At 38.9% G+C, this 19,577-nt stretch overlaps 1 protein-coding gene across 1 annotated transcript; it reads left to right on the top strand.

Annotated features, from left to right (window-relative positions):
• Positions 1 to 541: 541 nt before the first annotated feature.
• On the top strand, positions 542 to 15,538 carry ADAMDEC1 (ADAM like decysin 1). The gene is made up of 15 exons (XM_006203296.4): positions 542 to 615; positions 1,339 to 1,473; positions 1,695 to 1,810; positions 2,720 to 2,796; positions 3,563 to 3,641; positions 5,145 to 5,221; positions 6,522 to 6,708; positions 6,925 to 6,987; positions 7,693 to 7,764; positions 8,050 to 8,219; positions 8,554 to 8,635; positions 9,346 to 9,476; positions 10,310 to 10,487; positions 13,462 to 13,545; positions 15,121 to 15,538. The coding sequence occupies exons 2-14, from the start codon at positions 1,425 to 1,427 to the stop codon at positions 13,540 to 13,542; spliced, it is 1,362 nt and encodes a 453-aa protein (XP_006203358.1). The 5' UTR covers positions 542 to 615; positions 1,339 to 1,424; the 3' UTR covers positions 13,543 to 13,545; positions 15,121 to 15,538.
• The last annotated feature ends 4,039 nt before the right edge of the window (positions 15,539 to 19,577 follow it).

Below are 19,577 nucleotides of genomic sequence, written 5' to 3'. Positions count from 1 at the left end.
TACATGTCTCAAAAGAAGGTAGAAGAACAAAAAGAAGTATAGATACAGAGAGGTAACTGTAAAACTGACAGTCTGATGCTAGCAAACTCCCAAATATATCAGTAAAAAGTAAACTCAAGAGTTAAAGAGCTTAAGTTTTTAGACTGGGAAAAATACAAATGGACGTGTAATTTGGAGCTAGTTCTCTGAGAAGTCCCAGGTCAATGTCAAATTGATTTACCTTTTTAGCTAAATAATACCATTTCTAGTAAATTGCCCAAGAGAAGAAATCAGAAATTCAAAGAAATAAATGCACACAGAGATAAACATGATGTATACGCACAAGGGAATATTCTAAAGTCATTAAAATATTGTTAATATTTTAATAATATATTACATATAGAATATTATATTTAATATTTTATTTAATATTACAACTTAATAGCATGAAAATGCTTATGCTATAATGCTAGGTCAAAAATAACAGGTTCCCACAACCTTTTACACAGTAAGAACTGATGTTTATAAAATTTAATTTTTGTTCTTTTCTTCCCTTTTACTAGTGCATCCAGAAGAGATGAAAATAAAATTGTCAAAATGTGAACAGAAGTCACTTCTTGGATATTGGGCCACTGGGTAGGTGACCAACATTTTTTTCCTCAATATACTTGTTTGATATTTATGACTATGAAAATGTATTATTTTTATAATCAGAAAAATATTCTTATTTTCCTGAAGGAGAGCTCATAGTGCACTTCAAAGCTACTTTATATGTAGTATGATTTGGTTGACGCTAACACTGTTAAGAGAATTTACATTTGCACATTTTCTTAGTTTTCTGTGTGTGCGTGCATGTGTGTGTATTACCTTACATGAATTTTGAAAGACGCTTAGGGCAAGTACTGTTATCAACATCCCCTTTTCACAGCTAAGGGAACTGAGGGTCAGAGAGGTTACAAGACTTTGCATGGGGCTTATTTTATAGATTGTGTTCTCTGTGCCAGTTTTTCAAAATATGTACAGACTACTGATCCATTTTCTACATTTATGGATCAATGTCTATAAGGCTCCTGAACAGCATGAGTGGTGGCTGAATTTCATGAGTATGCAAATAGCACACAGCCATCCCAGTCTCAGTGGGTACTTTCCCAGCACCATAGGAGCACCAGGGCAAAGCAGCTGTCCAGATGTGAATCCTTAGCAAGCTGTAACCACAGGCATAAACACCTCTTGTAAATGAGGAACATTCTCATGATCTTGACACTGCAATCTCTTGGCGGTTTCCCAACACCATTAAGAAACATTTCCTAATCTTACCAAGAAGGTTTGAGGGTTTGTTTTTTTTTTCAATTTCTAAAGAGAAGTAGAGGAAGATAAAACTGGACAACTGGACAGACCACATCTTCACATTGTGTGGGACTTCCCAGCTCCCTGGAGTAGCCAGGATGTCTTTGGTCCGGCTCTCTGTCCTCTGGCTTGTCATTCAGACTCAAGGTAAGCGCCAAAGAATTATTTCATCGAGGTCACATCTTTCCAGAATAGGGTGAGAAATCAAAAGAAAAGTTCTTTGTTTTCAAAGCTGAAGTGGAGAACTGGAACTTCGTTCTTCTCAAAGTTTACCTTCTCAATGGAAATTCAGTCTGCTACGCAATTTCAACAAACCAACCAACAAAACCTTTAGATATTTTATATCAATATTCTCTCTCTTTCTCTAGCAATAGCCATAACACAACCACCTGAATTGGAGCCCTATGAAGTAGTTCGTCCTACAAAACTACATATACACACAAAGGAGACGCAGAACAACGAGGTGGAGAATCATGGCAGAGAGGTAAGCAATGTGAATGGCCATGAGATTTTACAAACATCTAGAGACAGAGAAGGACCCTTTTACTAATAGAAGTAATGTCACAGTCAACATCTAATAATCTTGAAGCTCATATATACAACAGCTCTCCTTTGCCCAGGAGAGAACGTAGGATTTCTCAAAATGAGTTTACAATGAAGCAGCAGGAACGAAGTTAACTGCCTCATTTGGATAAAGCAGCTTGGACATTTCTCCAAGTTTGTACCAAGAATAAAAAAATAAAAGGAGGGCAAGAAGGACAGTCATTTCTAGGAGAAGTTCCTTGACAAGCTCACCAAACCCCTGTCTTCTCCCTACCCTTGCCCATTCCCCCCACTAAATTGCCTTTTCCTCTGTGATTTTGTCTATGATGGAGAAATCAAATTATCTCGTTAATTAACAAGATATTTCAATGGATTAAATATATTTATTATCTTTATAGTTTCTGATATACTTCCATTTTTTGCAAAAATTTTACTCATTTTATAATTTTCAATTTTAATTTGTAGTAGGCTTCTGGTTGCTTTTCTTTAGTGTATTTGGTTTGGTTTTAAAGTAATAAAAATGTATGTCTTATTATTACCTTATCAGTAATCCATTAGAATACACAGAACAGAATATCTTACATTGGAGCAAATGATATGTCTCTATCCCCCAAATTAGAGTTAATTTTAATCTGTTAGTATTACCACTATGTTATTGCCCTTTTTGGAAACCCATCTTCATGTGCAATTTATGTTTTCTTTTTCATATTATAAAAGCATAAAAGAACTACTTGTATCCTACATGCATTTGTAATTATTATTCTATATGTACTGCATGTAGCATTATATTATAATTATTGTAGATAGACTCAGAAATATATATCATCACTATATTATTAAATATTTTTAGGAAAGATATGAGCCTGAACTTCGGTATCAGATTACATTAAATGGAGAAGAAATCATTCTTTACCTACAAAAAGCCAAGTAAGTTGTATTTCCTGCAAGTCTAATCACTGCATTATACTAAGAGAATGTGGAAAAAGAAATCTTTTTTAGAGTTTATATAGTGTAAATTGAGATAGAAGACGTGAAGCATAGGGAGTGTTAGATGCTTATAGTTTGTGCTAATATTATCTAAGAAGTTTAATGTTTCCCTAGAAAATTTTATGCCAAGTGTATACGAAAGAACACTGCACAAATGACTTCCTTCCTTGCTGCTCCTTGGAATTTACTGAAAATAATTTCTAATATTTAATTTGATAAACTCAAACCTTTGATGTGACTTCCCATTACTTTTATAAGGGATATATTTCTAAGGCTTATTCAATGCACTCAGCCTTGAGATAGATCCCAGGGGATGGGGCTCCACCAAGCTTCATAGCAACTTCTCCCTGAATGCACTGGTCCTTGATGCATATTTGTGGCCCAACACCCTTCAGAGATCCCGCGGAGGCTGTGTCCTTGATGCTAAGAATCCCAAAGGAATCCACTGACATTAGAAAAATCCCTGTCTGATTTCTCTATCAGAACGATATTTGAAGGCAGTTCCTTCCTTAGATCCAACAGGTAGAACTGAGGCTTTGATTTCCTGCAGGAGCAGATTTCCAATGTTGGAAAAGGACCAGTGGATCAGAATATCAGCTCATTCTCACTATAGACATGATCACTCCTTTAGTGCTAAAGATCAGATCAGGAATGTTAGCCTTTATTACCATCGTGAGAGTATCCTGCAATTTTCTGCTCTCTCCAGGTATCTCCTGGGGCCAGACTACACTGAAACATTTTACTCACCCGGCGGAGAGGAGATCACCACCAGCCCGCAGAACATGGTGCGTTCTGACTGCTATCTGAGTCTTCCTGGGATCTACTGCTTGTATTCTGAGGTTCATAGGTCCAAGGGAAACTTAAAAAAAAAACAAAGGACTTGAGAGCAAGATGTTCATCTGTGACCAATGAGACAGCAGATGAAAAAAATCATAGCTTTTTAAAAAGATAGGAACAATAATAGGAGGCTTCCAAGTGTTACATTTTTAGAAACAACCGAAAGTCTGCTTTCCCCTAGACCATCTTGTCAATAGGCTAGAAGAGTGCTCCCCTCGGTACTTGAAATGTCATGTTGCTGTTTACTGTTTTCCAACGATATATGCATGTATCCTGAGATCAGCAATGGAATATCAATTATTTAATTAGCGTGTGTTTTTTAATCTGGTTAAACCATCATCATATAATCATATAATGCCAAGGATATCAGACATAGGAGAAGCAAGGCCAAGGGAAGAACAAGAAGAAAATATAAAAAGTTCAGTCAAGGAGGATTACCAAGCTAAGTGAGTTTCTCAGACCCACCCTCCGTGGTACCCCAAACATCTGTGTCTCTAAAAAATAGACAAGACTTCTGCCACAGAATGGCTTTGTTCCCTTCTGACATCAAAACTCATGACAAAAATTTCATGGGCGTCTGGGTTTTTGCTAACATTGACCTCTGGGGAAAGTATCTGATAAGTTAATTCATACTTAAGTGTGAATGGCCAATGATATCTTAATGTGGTATCTTTTCCAAGTTGTCTATAAGTAAATGCTTATGATGGCAAAGTTTCTTGAGAAGGGGAGAAGGGAAGAAAGACACAGATGGGATTTCAGACCTTGAGACAAGGCAGTTTATTCTGAACAAGAGTTTATCCATTCACGTTCTTGGATCATTCTACATGAGTGACCCCCTACTTCGTGTATATGGGAACATCAACCATGTCTGAGGCTCTAGTTGTAGACATTTCTCTGTGTTTTGATGCTGATTAAGAGATTCCACTCATACACCAATTAAAATGATGACTTGGACCAGTTAATCTGAGGGGCTCAGGAGTGGTAGTGTGGCCTCTAGGGGACTCTAGAATCTAGAAAAAGGAATACTTCATTTTATTGATATTTGATGCACAGTGGAGCTTGCACAAGGGAACCAACTTCTCAAAAGTTGGCCCTCACACCTGAGAGCTCTTGGGGAATGCTGCAGATCCCACGGGAAACTGGCTGCTTCCCAAACGCAGCATCTACCTTTGCCATGGTCCACTTAGGTTCAAACGCCCTGGACTTTTCTTTAGTGTGAATTAGCGTCAGAAAAACAGCTCAGCCATCAAATACGGAAAGTTGCCAAGGTCAGGGGTGGATCCGTTCATAAACCCGCTGAAGTTCTCACTATTTTTTGTTTCTGGGAGCTGGTCTGGCCACACCCACTGCTTAAAGAACCTTCCTACATATTCAAGATGACAGCTTTCACCACAACTGTGATACATTTATCTTTGTAGTTTAAAAAAAAACTTTTTTCCCCCCAACCTTAGGAACACTGCTACTATAAAGGACACATCCTAAATGAAAAGGACTCCATTGCCAGCATTAGTACTTGTGATGGGTTGAGGTGAGAACCACTTGCAAAAATATTACACATCCAGCACCATTTTGTCACACAGAATTGAGTCTTCCCGGACACCATGTCATCTGACAATCTTGGTAAAATTTTCAGCATTGATAAATACTGACTATATGTGGGTAAGTGAAGAAGAATGTATCATCCTTGTAATCATTTCATCATCTGCTGTTCTAGTAAAAGTTAGCCTTAGCGATTTTTAAACAAGCACCACACCCTGGAGCTTGCTGTCTAGAGCCATTTCCGTGTTTATCTTCCCACCACTCCCGCCACCCCGAACCCATTCTGTTTTGTTTTCTTAAAGATTCTGCCCTGAACATAACTTTTAGATGTTTGTGTGTGTGTGTGTGTGTGTGTGTGTTTGTGTGTGTGTGTGTGTGGTATTTCTGTTTACTAAGGTGTTTCTTGCCAATTAGGGAAAAGTTGGAAAGCATGAGAAAGCACAGATAAGAAATTATCCACTGCAAAATTATCCCTCTGAGTACCACTATTATTAATGGCTTGTCAAGGTTGTAGCCTTTTATGCATCTAGACAAATGTATCTCTTACCTGATTGAAATATGAAATAAAATACATATAATTTTTCTCCCAACATGGTTCCTACCACATGACATCATAAGCCTTTTCCCATATCATAAAATATCTTCATAGATGTAATTTTTTAACAGCTGTGTTAGCTTCCTAATATTTCACCATATGGACTCGCTTTATATTTCTGAACCACTTTTCCTTCTAAGAAGAGAAGATCTTTAAGTTACTGCTGGTTCCGGCCTGTTCTTCTCACTGATCTGTCTAACATTCTTTCTCTCTTCCAAGGTTCTTGGTATCTAAACAGTCCTTTACTATGTTCTCCATTAGATCCTTGGGACCTGCCAAGAAATATTTGCTAAATTCATAAATAAACTCTGGATAAATATTCGCTAATAAGCTCACGGTGTAAATTCCAGCTTCTCTGGAGTAGCTTTACTTTAGCTTCTTGTTCAGAATTCTCTGGGTGATTAAAGGAGCCTCCATTTTAAGATGGACAAATGTTGATTATAACTTAAATTAGCAAAAGTTAGCTGCAAAGTCTGTGAATGGAAATGTCTACCTTTGCCGAACATTCTACTTTCTCTCACTCTTTCTGAAAAAGAGAACTTCCTTCAGGCTGAGAAATACCTAGACCTCTTTTTGGTGTCGGACAGTGGCTTTGCGAGCGTGGGATTGAGGGAGGGGTGTCTGTCCACTCAGCTCAGTATACGTGACTGTTCGTGGCGGAGAATCCTGAAATATAAGTCTCTGTATCTCACAGGGGATACTTCACACATCACAATAAAAAATATACGATAAAGCCTCTGAAAGGCACCGACCAAGCAGAACATGCCATCCTCGTGAATAACCAGGAGGAGCTAGACCCAGCTGATCACACCTGTGGTGTAAGAAATGTTGGCAGGAAACAGGGCCTGATTCGAACCTCTAGGTCACCCAGAAATCCGGAGGTGAGCGAGGTTTTCCTAACATCACTTGGGTCACCTGTCTCAGCAATGGTGTGTAACACACTCGTGTGCTCAGCCATGCCTCGTATGAGTAGAAACCATCCTTTATTTACTTCTTCTCAATTTAATTATCCTCTGAAGAAAAAAAAAATCTCTGTTAGATTTTTACTCTTTTAGGATGAAGCTATTATTAACAATGTTCTTTCACTCTTTCTAAAGAAAGAAGAATTTCTGCAGGCTGAGAAATACCTTGATCTCTTTTTGGTGTTGGATAATGCCTTTGTGAGTATGAAATATGCATGCTTCTTGGCCAGTTAAGTCAACTTTTATGTTTCCTGATCAAGAGAACACAAGCAGTAAACTATTTTAGCTGAAGCTACAAAGCCTGCCCACCTGATTCTGTTGTCCGTTGTCACTGCCTTGCCAGCAGTAGTTTTCACTCATCCACCCCCTTTAATATCCATCTGCTGCCAAAATATTCAGGTGTTGGAAATAAACTGAATGCCAGATAGTTACAGTAAAATAACCACAATAACTAAAAAACAAGAAAGAATGGATTATTCATTTTTTTAAAAAATTCTCACTATAATATGTAAATATAAAGTCAACATAAAACATACAGACTTTACAAATTACATTTATATATAAAAATACTAGAACCTATGTTTCTAACTAACCAATACTGCTTTATAGTCAAATTTGAAGAATATTCATTTGGTTTAAAACCATTGAAATTATTAATTTGATGTATTCAACTTAATTTGAATTGGAATTTTACATGAATGCCTAATTTTTCTCTTACCGAAAAATTTTTGAAATAGAATTTGTTGAAACGCAAATTCTTATATAAAGTAGACATGGAATGAATAGACATTTATTCACATGAAGGGAAATGTGTAAGTTCTCTTAAAATGTAAAATCCTGCTCCGTCAGCTTTCTCACTTTAATTTGTGATTTTAATTATACTTTGTCTTTTGTATTTGACAGTATAACATGTACAATAGGAATATAACTTTGATAAGAAGCTTTCTGTTTGATGTGATGAACCTACTCAATGTGGTAAGATATTTGTCCTATAAACATATTTTCACTTAGGAACCTAGGGCTTCCCTATGTTTTTACCAGGTAAGAAGTTGGGAGAGTCACGATCGCTAAGGTCAGTGGGTCTGGGAAATTTAGCAGACAAGGACCAACAGCAAGGTAAAAATCACGTATACCGCAGCAAAGGCAACTTCTAGGAATTCCATTTTCAAAGTGGGATACATTTATCCATCACTAGCAAGATATATAGAAGTACTAAAGAAATCCCAAACATTTTCATGAAGAAAAATATTCTTCCCACAGATTTATAAAACCATAGACATTCAAGTGACCCTGGTAGGGATGGAGATCTGGTCTGACAGTGATAAGATAAAGGTGGTACCCGTCATGGGTACCACCTTTAACAACTTCCTGAATTGGCATCGTTCTAACCTGGGGAAAATGGAGACCCACGACCATGCTCAGCTACTCAGGTGAGCACACGCTGGCCAGGGCCAGGCCTGTTTTGGCAGAGGAGATAGTGATCCCAAAGGTTTCTTGGCAGAGATTTCTGTTCAGTTCTCTCTCCCTGATTCTACTAACAGCCTGTCAGATTGTTGGAGACCCGTGTCAGATGACTCAAATGGACTCTTGGATGTGAGACAGCCATCTGTGGTCATCATAAAGCTATAGAATAGCAGAAGCTTTTCTGGGGCTAAGTGAATATAAAAAGGGTAGGGGAACAAGGGAAATCTAAAACATAGTTGGCAAAAGCGGATGGTTCCCCAAACTCAAGATTGTGACAGTGTACCTGTACCTTTCACACAGTGGAATTGGCTTCAACCATCGAATCTCGGGAATGGCGGCCTCGAACTCCTTGTGTGCCCCATCATCGGTTGCTGTTGTTGAGGTTTGTAAACATACAGTAAGGCCCCCCAAAGTTCTCTAACTTTGACGAAGGCATGTACAGTGTCTTATTCAGAGTTAGCAAAATGTACATTTGCTAAGTCAGTAAATACAAGCAGAACCTGCTGGTAGATCGCTACATTGAGGATTCCTTGAATTATGGCATAGACGATCTCTTTACACTGACCCTCCCAGAGGTTTCAATCTTTAGTCCCTGTTGGAGAATCAGAACAGGAAGATCGGAACAGAAGGAAACTCCAGGTGCCCTCAATGGCCTGAGGCAACTTCAGATCAACTATATCTAGTATCCATAGCTGAGGAGGTCAGACAAAGTGCACGTTGTGCAGCCAAACCAATGTCACAGGCATCATGACAATAGTTTTCGAAGGTCTTTGCCTACATAATATAGTGCCTTTCAGTACTTCCCATGAACAATGTAGTTACGCTGATTTAACCACGGTTAGCAAGAATTCATCATTATCTCAGCAAATAATGATTGAGCACTGGCTCACTTGTGAGATTCCCAGGAGCCAATCATTTCAAACATTTATTCAACATCTTACAGTAACCAAGGACAGGGAAAGAAGCTCAATGATTCATTATTTTTCATCTGTCAACCTGGTGGTTGGTTTTTTTTTGGTAATTCTGAATATTGGCAATAATTAATAAGTAACAATAAAATAAGAAGTAATAGATATTTCCATTTTGTTCCAGGCTAAGGGAAAGAACAATGTGGCTCTTGTTGCAGTGATGTCACACGAGTTGGGGCATGTCCTTGGTATGCCCGATGTTCCATATGACACCAAGTGTCCCTCTGGGAGTTGTGTGATGAATCAGTATCTGAGGTGAGGCCTTGTCGCCCTCGAGAAAAAAATACCTCTTAAATCTTAAAGAATTCACATGCACTCTATATCATTGGATGGCTTTTGTTTGTTTGTTTGTTTGTTTTGTTTGTTTGTTTTTTACCTAGGGCTGTGTTCCCCACTAATTCACCATCCAGCTTCGTGATGCACAGGATTTACCAGCTATCTCCTTATTTATGATTTCCAAATATGCCAAATAGAGTTTATAAGTATGGTGATCATGTTATTGCAACTTAAAACAATTTTAGTTTTAAATACTTTATTTTCTAAAAATGTTTATCTAATTAAGGTGATGGCAGCACCCTTACCTATCTCCATCACCAATCAATCAATTCATTTCTAAGTTATTATTAATTGCCTTTTAATTCCAGGCACTTTGCGAGGACTTGGGATAAAAAAAAGAATAAAACGCACCTTGCGTTTGAAGTGCTCATGAACAGGAAGATAAACACATCCATAGAACTTCTAAGTCTGCAATTATTTCCTTTCACTAGTTCATTGTTATTATCGCTTACCTCTCAGCCCTCCATGGCGAGATGACTGAATGACAGCAAATGACCAGGCTCATCACTGCTGCCATCTAAGACAGCACTGAATCCACACAGGAATTTAAGTTCCTCCAGCCCTACAACTGGGTGTCTAGATAAAGAATTTTCCAAATAGCATAGTATGCATTCTCTATTGCTCTCCATATTTAAAGAGATGCTAAATTTGAAATTTTCATTGAACCAGGTAACATAGTTGGACAAGTCAGAGTCTCATGTTCATTTATCACTCTGTATCATGGTTATTTTTGATTTTTCTTCTGTTTGCAGTTCAAAATTCCCAAAGGATTTCAGTACAACCAGCCGCTCACATTTTAAAAAATACATGTTCTCTAAAAAACCAAGGTGCCTGCTGCAAGCACAGGTTCCTAAAAATATGATAATAAAGCCAGAGTGTGGGAACCGAGTCCTGGAAGCAGGAGAAGGCTGTGACTGTGGCTCTCCTAAGGTACGAAAAGATCCACGGCTTAAAACAGTTCACTGGAGGGTTATTGTGGCAGAGAATTATGCTCTTTTCTTTCTTTTCAACTTTTAAAATGTTCTTTTGGAAATTCTTTTTAAAGACAAACTTAGCATCATAGAAAAAGTAGACTTGCACTTGTTTTTGGTACTGATTTTAGTCATCCTTTGAAAGACATTTTAAAAGCTAGGATACGCTTATGACACGATTGTATGAAGTTCAGTGTGAAGAACTAAATCATTAACTATTAACATGTCACCCTTGATCGTCTGAGATATATTGGAAGTTCCTAAGTCACATAGAGTCACAGTTGATCACTTATTGAGTAACAACAAAGATCTAGAATTAAGTTCTCTCCATAGAGAGAGAGCTGGCTCTCTCTTACCAAGTCTGGGTAAATGAGGCAGTAGATAAAACACAAGGAGAAAAAAAAAACTTACAAAAACCTATAGAAAGTGGGTTAACATAGAATATCTAAGATAATTACTAGACTTCTGCAAATCTTTATAAAAATCTGACCCCTTCAAGGCATCATTGTACTCTAAAGAATGTCTCTGATAGGATGTTTCCTGGCAATCCTATATTAGGTTTCTAAAAGCAAGCATTCTATTTTCTTAGCAATCTTCTTTTACTTTTAAGGCTAAGAAAATGAGTTATTATTTGAAGGGACTTTTTACATGTCAGTCCGCAAAATGCATTTATAATCACAATCTCCTTTATTACAACAAACCTACAAAATAGGTTTATTATTTTCCCAATTTAGAAAAGAAGTGAGACTCAGAAAAGTTAAGTAACTAGATCCAAGGATACAAAGCTAGTAATTGGTGAAACCTGCTGCAACCCAAGATTTATCCATTACTTTAAGAGGCTCTGTAACAATGGGGAAGGCGTGTAATCTCCCTCTGCCTGAGTTTATTAATTCAGAACTTTTAAGCTACCTGATTATATTAGAAGGTTATATGATGCAACTTAATCATTTGCAAAGAATATTGCAAATGTTCTGTTAATTATAATGAGATATGGACTTCTACAAATAATTTGATACTTTAGACCTATATTCATCTCGTTCTTACTTCCTTACATTCCTGTATGTTTTCTTGGGTGGAAGATAATTAAAGCTGCTCACAATCCTGTGTACTTCTGATTTCAGCAGTAAATGGCATGTATTCGGTACATATTGACACACACACAAGAGGAAGGGAAGGAGAGAGAGAAACTACTGTCTATATGATGTATAACATCTCATATTCTCTAAGTGTATCACCAAGCTCGTATATTGTTTCCATATCTTGTTAATTTTCTTCTTCTGTAGTTGAGTGCAGTTAGAGAGTTAGAGACTTCAAGTTTACAAACAACTGAGGTTTTACTGTTCTCTTATCCAAAAATTAGTATATATACCTTATATAGTATCCTTCAGTGAAAAACCCAGTTTTCTATGATCTTATGTATTGTTTATCATTTTATGTGCATATTTAGGTTTTTTTCTAGATTATAAAAATAATAACTTTCTGTCTAGATATTATCACATAACCATCCTGCTATTTCAATGCTTGTAACTATTTAATGCACTTTAATATCTTTAAGGGAAAGTTTCTCTATTGTTTATTTATTTATTTATTTTTTGCACTGTCTGTATAGCAGTTCTTCAGTGTTCATTCTTCCACACAACTCTTGGTATTTTTTTTCCCATTAATTTGCTCACAAATACAACTGAGATTCTGACTGAAGGGCATTCCATTCATATTTCACTCTGAAAACCACTGGCATTTTCACAATATTAAGTATCGTCTTAAAAGATGAGTCGCCATTAAGGTTTTACAGGGAGGTTATTATATGTAAAATCCTTCATGTAGCTCTTGTACGTGAAGCTTGAACATTCACTTTGAAGTATTCTCAGTGTTTCTTTTTGCTATCAATATGTGTAGCATTTTCTTTTTTATTTCGTTTTTAATTCATCACTTTTTTTGATGTTATTTTATTATTAACTTAAACAGCTATCTTAGCGACCCCTCTACTATTTTAGAGTTAATCCTCTCCTTTTCCCAGGTCAAAAATTGTATCACGTATAAGCAATGAAAATGTGATTATACTTTCCAATTATTATACTTTCACATATTTTTTGTCTCATAACATTTGTCAGAATTTACATAAAAATATAGTCTATACATAATTCTTGTCTTAAGTTTTATTTTATTGGGTATATTTCTGATATTCATCAGATTTTCTTTATCATGGTGATGCATAATTCTGTTCATAGTTCACTTATATATGCTTAAATAATTAAATAATGGCTACCTAATATGTACTAATTTTTTCCACCTATCACAGTAATATAAGTCATTTTCTCCTCTCCATCTCTCTTTTTTTTTAATTGAAGTACAGTTCCTCTCCATTTCTTAATATGATGAATTATATACTTTACTCTGTACAATTGAGACACCCTTGCATTTTTAGTGGGAAAAAAAAAAACCCTGCATAGTTATAATGGAGAGTTTTTGTATTACTAAGCTAGTGTTTTACCACTATTTTATTCAAATTTTTATAATGTATATTCATAAATGAAAACAGTATATGTGTGTATGTAGTCATTTCCAGTTCTCAAGAGAATTATGCCAGCCTGGAAAAATGAATTGAGGATTTAAACTTTTTTCCTCCATCGACAAGCAGTTTGAATAGTATAGAAATGTTCTCCCTTGAACTTTTACATTAACTTACACCTAGTACAGTCTAGGCCAAGTTTGTTTGGGGGTGATTCTTGGGTAATTCTGTTTGTGTTCTTTTTAGAGGAAGTTTTCATGATTCAGCATTTTTTTCCTACTATTAAATCTCCTCGGTCACTTGCACTGGCATTTGTATAGCAGAGTAATTTAGTTTAAGAAGTGAAATTTCATTGCCATCTTGTACCAGAATTCTGTGTACCTAGTCTACTTGAACCCACTTTTCCATTGTGTGTGCTTTAAAGGAATGTACCAGTCCTTGCTGTGAGGCCACAACCTGTACGTCAAAACCTGAAGCCGATTGTGGAAATGACACTGAACCATAACACGTAAGAAAGACCTTTTTTCTCTTTATTTGTCCTCAACTATTTACTCACTTTTGATTCAAGAAAGATGTGCCACTGTGTTCTACAGTACACTACAACACAATTTATTTTATGTTTTGTTAAGTGACTGAATTTCAGAAATGCAAAAAGCCACCATTATGAACATAAATAACTCGGAGTTGTGTGTATATTAATTTCCCAATGACAAAGTGGCTACTTTGTCATCCCTGAGATTAGGCAGTGATGAGTTTAATACAAAGTAATGGGAGCAGACAGAAATGTTTATTAAGGAAGGCTTCAACTGATGAGCAAATTTTATTCTTGTTTAAATGCTGATTGTTGAAATTCGCAGTCAGAAAATAACATCTGGCAGTATGAGATTTGCAAGTGATAACCACTATATATAAAAACAGATAATAAAACAAATTTCTTCTGTATAACACAGGGAACTATATTCAATATCTTGTAATAACTTTTAATGGAAAAGCATACAGAAACAAATCTATGTATGTATGTGCATGACTGGGACATTACGCTGCACAGCAGAAACTGGCTCATTGTAACTACCTATATTTCAATTCAAAAAGAAAGAATGCTCAACAAGATTTGACAATTTTATTCTTTTTAAACTGCCTCAGTAAGCCATAATCCACATACTATGTTTGTCTTTTGCACACTCCTACATGAGCTGAGCTAGAAAACCCAACTTTTCCAGATACATTCCTTTCAGTGGAAAAACAGTTTCCAAATCTAAAGACAGCAACAACAACAAGAAATTATAAACAGGGAAAAGGCTCAGGATAAACTTCACGAAAGGGGCCATTCTCCCCACCCCTCACCTTTCCTGAATTTCCTGCATCTTTTCTGGCATGGAACCTGCAGAGAGGTTATAAAGGGCCTAACGGACTCCGAGACCACGGACCGTCACTTTTTCAAGGAAAGGACCAGTGAGGTCATAAGATGAGAAGCATCCTCATTCTCCACCAGGCACTGGTTCACACAGCCGAAGCCCTGTGGTGGTCCAGTCTGTAGATGATGCTGGCAATTAGGCCCATCTTCTAACTTACCTCACAGACCAGGAAGCACAGCATCAGACAAAAATCAACTCTTGAGAGTCTTGGAATGATAGGAGGACACGCCCCAGTACGGGGCAAGATTGGTGATTTAGTATCATGGAAAGAAACGTGGACTTGGATTCAGGAAACTCCTTAGTTCTGCTCAAAACTAGCCATGGCACTTTAAGCCAAGTTGCTTCATTAGTTTTCTCACCTGTAAAATGGAGCTAACGCTGTTGTCTCTCAGCAGGGTTGTCAGGATCATTTAAAGCCTATAAAATATTCATCAGTATTACATAGTATTTTATACTTTTATAGTAACCATGGCTTCCAAACTTTTTTTTAAATTTTGATCAGACAGCGCATCAAACAAAAACATCTACATCATTGAGATGCTACTTGCCAGGACAAGATTCAAGAAATCTAAACACACCAGGAACCTTGCAAATGCTCACCTTTGTCCTTACATATATTTTATTTTTTACTTGTCATTTCTTATCCTATATTTTTTTTACCACTCCAGCCAATAGGTAAATAGGTGTGCCTAGAGAAGTTGCCTGTCTTCTAAGCCTGATCATTCATGTATCTTTAAGGATCATAAAGCTGGTGTTCAGCTCTGCTCCTTGGAGAAAAAAAAGAAGTTAGACTTTGACTGAAACAGTTCAAAATAAGACCCTTGGATGAGCAAAGTCTTCAGTGGAAGAAAGGAAATCCGAGTTCATGTGTCATTTATGACTCCTCAGTGTTCCGCGCACCTGACTCTTAGACGTGTAGTGTTGCTCTGTATCACTTCAGGATCAATTAAACGCTTTTTATTTTATCACGTATAATCCTTTCACCAACCCGTTTAATGTCAATTTTGAGAAGTCTGTACCGTGTATGTTTTAGCGCCAAGAAATGCCTTATTCATCTATTGATTTAATGAACCACAATGTCAATGAATAAAAACACAACTTTTTGAAGATTTTCTGCATGGTCATTTTCAAAAAATGACTGTTTTCGAGCCTGGTTGTAGGTCTGTGTTAGGTGTTACAGCCTCACGTAATTAGGCAATTTTCCCTCTGGTCATGGACAGTATTGGCACAGAGAGCCAGGCCTGGCGATGGAGATGAGAAAACTCGTGTCATCGTTGAATGCCCAAAATGAAGTGACCTGAGGCCTGTCACACAAGACCAGGCATTTTTTTTTTCAAGTTTCTTTAAATACTTTTAAACAATAACTCAAAGCAGTTGCTCACATTTCCACTGAATCCTTATGCCGGGAAAACAGGAACTCAGACATGCTTCTAAAGATGGGGCTTTGGCACAAAGAGCCTTCCAGAACGCCCTGCTTACCGGTGCTGCCTGTCTCCCCCTGCACTGCCCTCGTACTGACGGTGGGTTTGGCATTACCAGTGTTACCATGAAGCTAGATGGCTGGTATCTCCGATAGCCGTGGCCTGACCTGTCAGCATCTCCACTTGTCCACTGGTCTGATACAAACTTCCACTGACATCGTCCAAGGAAGAAAGGTTTCTTTAGGCACATTTCTCCCTACTTTATGCTCAGATAGAAGGTTCTTGTAGTAAAACTGCTTGCTGCTGCAAGGATTATAGCCAGTGGCCAGCGCTGGTTCGTGAGTATCGCTTGTTGAATTATCTGGAATAGTATGAGCAGCCATTACTAAAAGCTGTCCTGTATACACTTACAATTAAATAAATGACATTAAAACTTATATCAGAGCTCTCCAGAGAAACAGAACATACATAATATAATTTACATTTATTCCCTATACGTGAATATACACAGATGGCCGTGTCCCAGGTCTTGGTTGAGTCCCTGGGATGCGCCCCGCCAAATGTGGGCTCTTGACTTCACGCAGGAAAGAATTCAAGAGTGAGCCACAGCCGAGTGAAGGTAGATTTATTCAGAGAGATACATATTCCATAGACAGAGGGCAGGCTGTTTTAGAAGGCGAGGGAAAGGCCACGAGGTGTGGGGATTGGGTGCTCAGTGTAAAGTAAAAGTCAACACACACTCCATAGACAGGGCATCTTGGAAGGCGAGGGAGCAGGAGGCCACGAGGTGCGTTGCTGTTAGTTTTTGTGGGCTCAGTAACTTCAGATGCTAACAAGTGGGGGGATATTCCAACTACTGTGGGGAAGGGGCTGGGATGCCCAGGGCCATCACACACCCTTTTTGACGTTTTATGGTCAGCCTTGAAACCGTCCTGGCACCTGCATGCTGCTGTATTTCAGTGAGTGTGTGTTGAAGTTCAAGGTCTACTGGGAGTTGAATCTTCCACCACCTTGGTGCTAGTTGTGCCATTCTTTTAACGGCTGTGCCCTGCCCCCTTCCCTCCTGTCTCAGTTCTGCTCACTGCACGGCAGGCCAGTAAATCAGGACACGAGGAGTTGGGGGCAAGGAATAACAACTGTATTTGGAAAGCCAGCAGACTGAAGAAATGGCAGACCAATGTCCCGGAGAAGCACCTTCCTCAAGTCAGAATTCAGGCCCCTTTTATACTAGAAAGGGGAGTGTTGCAAGAACAAAGCATTCCAATATCAAGAAGTCTGCATGTGACAATGAATATATACATGTTCATGTATAACTGAAAAATTGTGCTCTACACTGGAATTTGACACAACATTGTAAAATGATTATAAATCAATTAAAAATGTTAAAAAAAATAAAAAGAAGAAGAAGAAGAAGTCTGCAGCAACCAGCCACAACCACTTCCCTGTTCCGCAACTTTTTAATCTCTGTGTGAACGGAAGTGTTCTGCCCTTCAAGGTCAGACCTTGAGAACGGGCTGCCCTGTATACATCAGGCTCTAGGCAGCATTCTTTTACAAAAGGTGCAGAACCAGCGTGGCTAAGCCCAGGAAACGGGGCACAGGGTTAGAGCTGGAAGAGCCCTAACGTGCACTCAGATTTGTTCTTCCCTGTTCCATTTCTACATCTGTCCCATCTCAATCCACTTCCTTTTTTGTGTTGTTCACAGCATCACTCAATGTACCTCTCAGGGCTCTAGACATTTCCAACAGCCTTCCATCTATGTCAGAGAATTAAGAAGCTGTCCCCCGTGTCCACTTCCTTAATGTGTTACATTCTGCTTCTTAAAAGCAACAGAAACGACCGCTCAGACATCTTTAACTTTGTGCATTTCAGACTTCTTTAAGGACCACTGAAGTCCATCTTCATCCCACCTCTTTGAGCAATCCTTCGGTGCGTCTCAAATGCCTTGGATGCCATCTATTAGAAGTGACTTCCTGCTAAGATTCTGAAACTGGCACTTGCCTGCTATGAGTGTCTCTGCCTTCTTTTCTCACACACCCCCTTTTTTGCCCATTCCTGTGATGTGACTGGCTCCCCTGCCTGCACCTTCTTCTAACTTTTTAGACCTTTTCCTCCCTCTCGATGTTATTACCCCGCAGGAGTTCCATCAGTCGCCATTTCATGGCTTTCAGGGGTGAGATTTTAAAGGCAGCTTTTAGGGTGAGGGTTGCAGCTTGTGCACTTTCTTCTGATTGGCTGGTGGGAAGGCAACAGGGTGATGTTTCAGGAATCATCATCAGACTGCTGGTTCTAACCAGTCTGAGGTCTACGTGCTTGTGGTCAGCTTGCTGTCACCACCGTCTCCCTGGGCAGGGGTCATATTTTCTGCAGGACAACTCAGAGATTGCATCCGATTATTATGTGCTCCCCTGAGAAGGAGCTAGGACTGGGTCACATCACTGAACTGTGGTGGAGTTATCAGCGCTTTTCTTGCCTGACCACTTTTCCTTTGTTTCTGCATTCCTTCCCCTCCCTGATTAGCAATGACTTGAGTCTGTTCTTTGGAATCTGGCAAAGGCCTTGGAGACTAAAGCCTTTCTCTACAAACAAGGAACGGTGGACACGGAGGGGCTTTCGTCCCCAAAGGGTCCTGCTCGGTTTCAGTTCTCCACCCCTCACCTTTTCTTTGATACTCCTCAATCCTGAGGGAAATCCTGGGGCAAAAAATAAAAATGGGGGGGTGGGGATCAAGTTCTGGACAGAGAAGTTAATGACAAACTCAGCAGGGGAACTCGGTTTTGGGGAACTTGGCTTCACTGTCTCCCAGGACAGGTCTCCCGGGCACCTGGGCCATCTGCTCCTTCTCCAGTGTTGCCCTCGGAGGATGACTTTTCCTTGTTTCTGATGTAAACTCTTCCACCCAAGTTCTGTTCTTCTGTGCACCCCCTTCTGGACTGCTCCCAAGCTGGCTTCATCAGAGAACCCCCGCTTCACTGACCCCTTCTCCTTAAGAGGCTTTAGCAAACAGCTTCCCCCTTCATCATTCTTGGCCTTCTCTTCAGTCACTGCTCCAACCCTGCCCCGTTCCTGCGCCCGCCCCCATTTCTAACACCTCATCCCAAGCTCTCCAAGCTGCTCTTTTGTTTCCAGTCGCCTCTTACCTTTTCCTCCACTCTCCCCTCCTCTAAAAACGGGGCTGCTTAACAGAGATCCAAAGGGAGAATCACCCTTGGCAAGCAGCTACTTTTCATGGTGAAGGCAGAGAGAAGAGTCTTCCTTCCAGGTCTGACTGAGAGTAAGGAAAGAAATTAAACTGCGGGTAACTCTGAGCCCCTGCCCAGAGAGAAGGAGCTGCTAAATGTGGCCCAAAGGGCATGACACCTTCCCTGAGCAGCTACATCAGAGGTGGCAGCATGGAGGGTTCCCTGAAGTTGAAGGAAGCAGGGAACCAGCAGTGTCCAAAGAACATTTTGCAACATTTGTGGGTGCATTTGACATGCATTAAATATTTAGTTTCACTGCTCTATTTTTATGAATTCTTAATCATTTAAAAATAAGATACTAATGTTAATATTGACACATTGTATAAACAATACAGATCAGTAGTATTGGGGTTTTGCTCCCCTCTTTCAATGACCATTGACTTGTAGCGCGTCGTGGTTTCCTTGATCTCAAAGAAATTGTTCTCCATCCTGAACGTCCCCTGAACATTTTCTCCATTTCAG

The sequence above is a fragment of the Vicugna pacos genome, chromosome 31 (assembly GCF_048564905.1).
Source record: "Vicugna pacos chromosome 31, VicPac4, whole genome shotgun sequence".
NCBI classification, from domain to species: domain Eukaryota; kingdom Metazoa; phylum Chordata; class Mammalia; order Artiodactyla; family Camelidae; genus Vicugna; species Vicugna pacos.
Note: the sequence above shows the minus strand (reverse complement) of the source record. Positions and strands in the feature narration are given on the sequence as shown.

Bases quoted from the DNA above. Each gene is read 5' to 3' on its own strand.
- ADAMDEC1 (XM_006203296.4), top strand. From the start codon at position 1,425: ATGTCTTTGGTCCGGCTCTCTGTCCTCTGGCTTGTCATTCAGACTCAA. The intron at 1,474-1,694 runs GTAAGCGCCAAA...CTCTTTCTCTAG, and splicing joins GCTTGTCATTCAGACTCAAG to CAATAGCCATAACACAACCA. The intron at 6,988-7,692 runs GTGAGTATGAAA...TGTATTTGACAG, and splicing joins TGGTGTTGGATAATGCCTTT to TATAACATGTACAATAGGAA.